Consider the following 6,537-nt stretch of genomic DNA (forward strand, 5'->3'; position numbering starts at 1 on the left):
ATACAGAAACAGCATGGACACATTGCTAAAATGTATGATTTTTTGGGAGGGTTTAAGATAATACAAAATGGCTGTTTCTTTGAAGGATAAACTAGAAAAATATTAAAGATATTTTCAAAAAGGCGCCAAATGCCCAATATAATAGTATACACTTAAAAGATAACGTTTAACAGTATATCAAAATTTGCTACTTCAGAAGGAATAAAATATGGCTGACCTAAATAAATGAGCTGCAACTTTCATGCAGATGAACTGGGTTGTCTAACTTTATACCGGAAATGTGAAATAGTATTTATATGTTAATTCATTTCTGTGGTGGGTCTAACAGCAGTTTCTCTAAATTACTGACAAACCAATCATAATGCAGCTCATATTAGGAACTTCAATGGGACAGAACCCAGGACAGCCACTCACTGACATTTTGATACTTGTCTCTACCCCCACACCACTGTGCACATCAAACATACCTCACACAGGACCCATAATGTGTATATATTAACCGTCTTTTAGTGCATACAATTTCACTTGTCACTTCACACTACATGTTTCGGCATCATTCTGCCATCCTCAGGTGTATTAATCACGTTAAACCATTGCACTGCCTGCCAATTTATAAAATGATATAAAATGTGTTTGTCATTCAATAATAAAATTTATATATTAAAACTTGTTAAGATCTATTATCTTACATGTCGTATATCAAACTCGTATGTGACGCCATTCATCCGCTATGGGAGTCTTTCTTCTTATGTTTTAATTGTGTATANCCATATTAGACTTGGTATCAGTTTAAAAGCTTTTCTCTTTAAATTACCTTAATGATTAAAATTATTTCAGATGAATGAACATTTGTATATTGGCGTACAAACAACATAATTTACAAATAGCACATTCATTAAAGTACAGACACTAAAAATTAAACAAAAAATTCTGAGAACTTCTATTACACCAGGAACTCATTTACGTGCACTTGAACTTCATTAGAAATGTGTGGGATTTTATCATACTGAAAAAAAAAATCAGCTGTCATCTATTTAAAGCTTTGGTAACCCTCGACTCTCTCCGAGATAACATTTGAATTGCAATCCACCTTAGTGATAATATGAGGCCTTATAAAGTATGAGTTTTCCAAGTCAGTTTTCATAATTCTATCACGTTTCTGTATGTGCTATGAATTATTAGAATTATTACAGGCGACAGAATATTTTGAACACTAAACAAATATTAATTATAAGAATGTTTTCCAAATGTTCTAACTTACGCCCAAGACTTCACAGTAAGTGTTTTGGTTTAACAATATGTGCTAATTGTGGGAATACTCCTACTTTTAAGTGTTAACATGCTTATGTAACGTTGGTCTTTGCTGAACTGATTAACCCTTATCGTCCGTCCAATGCACAACTAAATTGGTGCATGAGCTGATTCGCCAGGCCCCGCAGGCCTTCCATCACATTATATACAATATAAAAGTTGTTATCAATAAGTTTAAATCTTGCTGTAACTGTCATAGTAGCATGACATTCCGATCTGTCTGATAAAAGTTAATGATATTCTCCAAATTAACTGAACGTCAGTACCATTCATTATAACAGTACTGTCACATTCAATACAGAAGATACAAACTTAAGTGCACGATACTGAAGTCACTCTTTTGAACAGTACTAAGAGACAAACTAATAAAATGTATTTTTAAGGTTCGAAACAGCTCTGCAGGTAATATAAATCCAGGTAGTTTCCTCATACTGTTTTTAGAAAATGGTGTCATGATCAACATAATGTGAAAGTGGGTTGTATTAAATCATTCAGAGATTAGAATACTGCTCCTCAGTTGCAATGTAGAACTTATCTTTATTAAGTTCATGTTCATCTTAGAAAAAAAAATTGTTGAATGTGGCAGTGTAACCGAATCAGACTGATGTAGTAAAAAGTACTTTTCAGGTGAAACCTTGTGGCAAATACTCTAGTCTGGTTAGTAGTAAAGTAAAGCTATCCCTGTAACAGGCCATGAAGGCCCATAGGGTTGAGACGTTGAGGGTCCCACATTATCTAGACAGTCGGCTCATAGATGGTGGTAAGGTAGTCAGCCTTACGTGCTGGCCGCACTTTACTCCCCAGGGAAATTATTTAATTAATTCCTGGTACTCATTTCTGTTAGAGGCTGAGTCGACCCCAGGGCCATAGTGCGGCTGGAAGGTTAGGTCAATTGAAAAAATTAGCAGTGCACTGTCAAACCTCTAGAAACTTACTTCTACACCACAATTTGACATTACTTTGCCACTGCAGTGAAAGTCCACAAGCAAACTATACTGACCGAGCGACTGTGCTTGTTGGCGAAGTAGTGCCAACTTCATATATTACTGAATATAAATCCACGTTATTGACACACAGACCCTCAAACTTCAGGTATTTACTAGGCACACAGTGAAGAATAAACTGTAATGGAAGTAAGCATAGGTACATGAATAGGAACAAATTCCTGGCCCTACAACACAACTGAACAGCAGTACCACATAACTGTTCAATATCAGACCTAGTCTGATGATGTAATATTGTTCACCATGAGAAGAATGTGAACCTCATTGTTCAAGAAACATCCCAGTGTTTCAAATCTGAAACTGTTAGAAGATGGAATAAGAATAACCTGTTTCAGCTTCAATTAATCCATTCTGCTGACCTGTAAGATATTTAATATGAGTGTGCCTTTGTGGTCTAGTGGTCAGCGTTCCTGGCTACAGATCCAGAGGTCTGGGTTCGATTCCCGGTGCTACCGGATTTTTCTGAGAAGTAGTTGGTCTGCAATGGGGTGCACGTGGGGATTTGTTGTGCTGACCACGTGACACCTTCTATCCACAGAAGTTGGCACTAAACTTCGCCAACAAGTGGCGATCGCTCGGTCGGTATCGTTCGCTTGTGGACTAAAATCATGAAATGCCTTTGACTCATGGTAATGAATGTCCATCTCTGCATTCTGTTTTATGGATCACAATCCCGTGGATCTCTTATAGATCATGTATTCTCTACACCACCATGAATGAGCTGTAAATAGAAGGTTCTGTTTCTGGTACCCTTCAGAGCACCTGTTCCTTTCTAAACACTTCAGAAATTGAATCTGTTTCTGCCCTAAAGGTTAGGGGTGGTGCTCTTTTGGCTCCATTTCATATTACATGCTACGTTTTTGGACTCGTCTGTCATCTGGTATTCCAAACAGAACACAATGTTTCAGAAACTCTCTCTCTTTTGTCCATAGGTGAAATGATGGGAAGACACCTAATGAGTTGGGTGTGTTAGAAAGAGCTACATTCAGCCAGTGATCAATATTAGCTCTTTCCGATAGTCCAAACTGAGTAAGTGGCCCCCACCTTTTCATTTGAAGATAGAAATACAGTGGAACCTTGCTTAATGAGCACCTCTCATAACGAGCAAAACAAATTCTAAAAAAATGAATCGCATGACGAGTGACGAGAGGGGAAGTCCCGGATTGTTGCGCTTGCTACATCAATCTGTGTTTAGCACTTGTTCCGCTAGCATCTTAGCTTGTGATCACACATTTTTCCAAACTTGTGTTCAGACATATTATTTGTGATTTTTTTTTGTGCAAAGTTTAATAACCCTTGCAAAAATAGAAAAATCCGTAAAAGACAGCCATAAGAGAATAAAAATAACAGTAGAAATGAAACGTAAAATCATTGAAAAGCGAGAACGAGGTGTGAGCGTGGCTGATCTAGCACGCACATACAGTCGGTCTACATCAACGATTTGCACTATCCTCAAGAACAAGGACAAGATTAAGGAGATAGATGCTTCAAAGGGAGTGACAAGAATATCTATGCAACAGTTACGTATATTCTCGAGAATGTTGAAAGGTTGCTCCTCATATGGATAAACGAAAAGCAATTGCAAGGCGACACTATTAACGAGAACATCATTTGTGAGAAGGCGAAAGTTATTTTCGCCGACCTCGTTAAGAAGATGCCAGGATCAACGGCCGAAGAAGCAGCATTTAAGGGAAGCCGTGGGTGGTTCGAGAAGTTAAAGAGAATAAGATATCGATGAGCTTGTGGAAGAGCACAGGCAAGAGCTAACCACTGAAGAGCTTATGGAGTTGCATTGTGTTTCACAGTAAGAAGTTGTGGAGGAGAGTTTGTCAGAGGAGGAGGAGGAGGAGGAGGAGGTAACAGCAAAGCAACAATCTTCTGGCGCAATAAGAGAAATGCTGAAAGCATGGGAAACTGTTGCATCATACATAGAAGCATCACCCTAATAAGGCAGTGGCTATGCGCGCTACAAATTTATTTAATGATAATGGTGTGTCGCATTTTCACCAAATTTTGAAGCGTTGCCAAAAACAAATGTCTCTAGACAGCTTTCTAGTAAAAAAGAATTAGATATGTATCATAAATAATAAACTAATTATTTCGATTTTTTTTTTGTCTGCAAATCGAATTCGCATTCCAGGTTGGTTCATTCCGCACAGAAGAAAAGATGAAGAAGATTCACGCTCCTTAACAATGTATATATAATTTTCTTTGGATAAACGTTATACATCAAATTTTTTGAATTCTTTTCGGCATGGAACGCATTATCGTATTTTACGTTAATTTATATGGGAAAAAATGTTTCGCTTAACGAGCGTTTCGCATTACGAGTAAGATTCTGGAACGAATTATGCTCATTAAGCAAGGTTCCACTGTAGATGCAGTTTTCAAAACATCCTGTTCTGTTCAGAAGACTAGATGATGGACGAGTCTAATAACCCAATAATACTAAGTCTACCCTTTAGTGAAGATTCTACTATTTATGGACACGTTCAACTTTGGTGTACCAATGTCAATATTGGGATTTGGTAATTTGCCTTGTCTTCGTGTTAATGGAGGACGATAATATACCACCATCAGACCCTCTTAAAACTGACGCTCAGAACATGTTATTGAATGAATTATGTGCTGAAATGTGAGTGACAGATGAAGGTAGGCAGACACTAAGCTGCTTGGGCATCAATCCATTAACATCACCAATATAAGTTAATTTACTGTAGCATATCAAGATGTTAAACATACTGAATGTAAAGCTATTCACAAACATTCCAACACTCCATGACAACCATGTGGTTTATTTGTAACAAATGTAACATAAACATCTAGCCAAAGTGACTTCATACAAGTATACTAGTCCTGCTACCTGTCTCTTATTTTATAACGGGATCATGTTATTGTCAGATGGACAAACAGTGATTTTCTGAGAATTCTAGAATGATATTCTTGTTTTGAAAAGGACTTCTTTGCACAGCAATGTAAGCCTAACTAGCAAAAATTGAATATGAGTCTTACATAATTTTATAAAGGAGAGCTGACTTTATTCAGCACTATGAAGTAACAAATGTATACACAAATCATGCTTATGATTCAACTGCATCATACGTTTATAAACCAACCATGGGTTTGGAAAACAAGACAGAATTTTGAACACTGACTTCCTCATACTTTCAAAACATGCAGTAGTACCTATTTAATTTCCCATTGCTAGAAACTAATTCTTCACTGGTTGAGCCCTTGTCGTTTCTCTTCTTCCAACATGGCATCTAGCTCATCTGTTAGGTTGGCAAGCATGTTCCCAATATCATTCAACACATCAGCTGGTTCCTGGCCTGCTGCTCTGTAATGGATTAAAAAAATTAATGCAACAGTTTCTCTATTACATTTCTGTGGCATCTGTTATGCACTAAATAACAGCAACATTTTACTAAAAGAGTTTACAACAATCTCTGACAGAACTTGAAAAATTAATTACCTTTCTCTTAATGCCTTTTGACTAGCTGCAAGATCGCTTGGAGAATGCTGGACTAGTTTTGGAGGCACATAATCTGAAATGAAATAATTTGAATGGCAGGCTACAGATCACAGACACTGCATTTTAACAGTGACACAACATATTTTCAAGATGATAGGTGAATTAGAGCTTGGTCTGGATATTCAATTTACAGTTAATGAAACTTGTTTAGAATATTCCAGGGGGTATGGGGAGAGGTTAAGCCGTTTAGAAGGAGAGACCCAGTGAGAAATAAAACCTGGATGAATAACAGAACCTTCAAGTAAGTTAGCATTTCTAATTATCTATCATTTGAAGGAGAAAAAAAGAGTTGATGTAAAAATTCTGAATCATTATTGATCTCAAGAAATAAATATTATAAGTTCTAAGGCAGCTGCTCAACTGACATCAACTGAAGTACATTTCGTGAAAGAACAGGTTTCACCTCCTTTGTCCACAAAGAATTTCAGAAATAATGACACTGTACATTTTACTTAACGGCAAATTTTATTTACAATTATAAAAGACTGCAAGGGAGACACTGGAAAATTTGACAGAGGTAAGCTTCCCAACAAAATGTCTTTATTGGTCCAGAGGAAGAAAATATTTAGGGGGACCTCCCAGAAGGTAAGAAAAGATAAAAATATTTTAACATTTATATAAAGCATTAACCCGTTGCCGTGGTTCGTCGTGTATGTTTCGTCAGGGATTTAAATCGTCTGGGGGGGTTCG

The 6,537-nt window shown here is 37.0% G+C and overlaps 1 protein-coding gene across 10 annotated transcripts in view; it reads right to left on the minus strand.

Annotated features, from left to right (window-relative positions):
- Nucleotides 1–4,515: 4,515 nt before the first annotated feature.
- LOC111868278 (caskin-2) overlaps nucleotides 4,516–6,537 on the minus strand; it is a 433,019-nt gene continuing 430,997 nt past the window's right edge. For all 10 annotated transcript variants that reach the window (XM_023858788.2, XM_033752994.1, XM_023858787.2 and 7 more), the window contains 2 exons: nucleotides 5,788–5,860; nucleotides 4,516–5,652 (listed from right to left, as the gene is read on the minus strand). In XM_023858788.2, coding sequence (XP_023714556.1) covers nucleotides 5,535–5,652; nucleotides 5,788–5,860 — 191 coding nt within the window. In that variant the 3' untranslated portion in view covers nucleotides 4,516–5,534. The remainder of the gene's footprint in view (nucleotides 5,653–5,787; nucleotides 5,861–6,537) is intronic.

This window comes from Cryptotermes secundus, unplaced genomic scaffold (assembly GCF_002891405.2).
Source record: "Cryptotermes secundus unplaced genomic scaffold, Csec_1.0 scaffold1003, whole genome shotgun sequence".
Taxonomy (NCBI): domain Eukaryota; kingdom Metazoa; phylum Arthropoda; class Insecta; order Blattodea; family Kalotermitidae; genus Cryptotermes; species Cryptotermes secundus.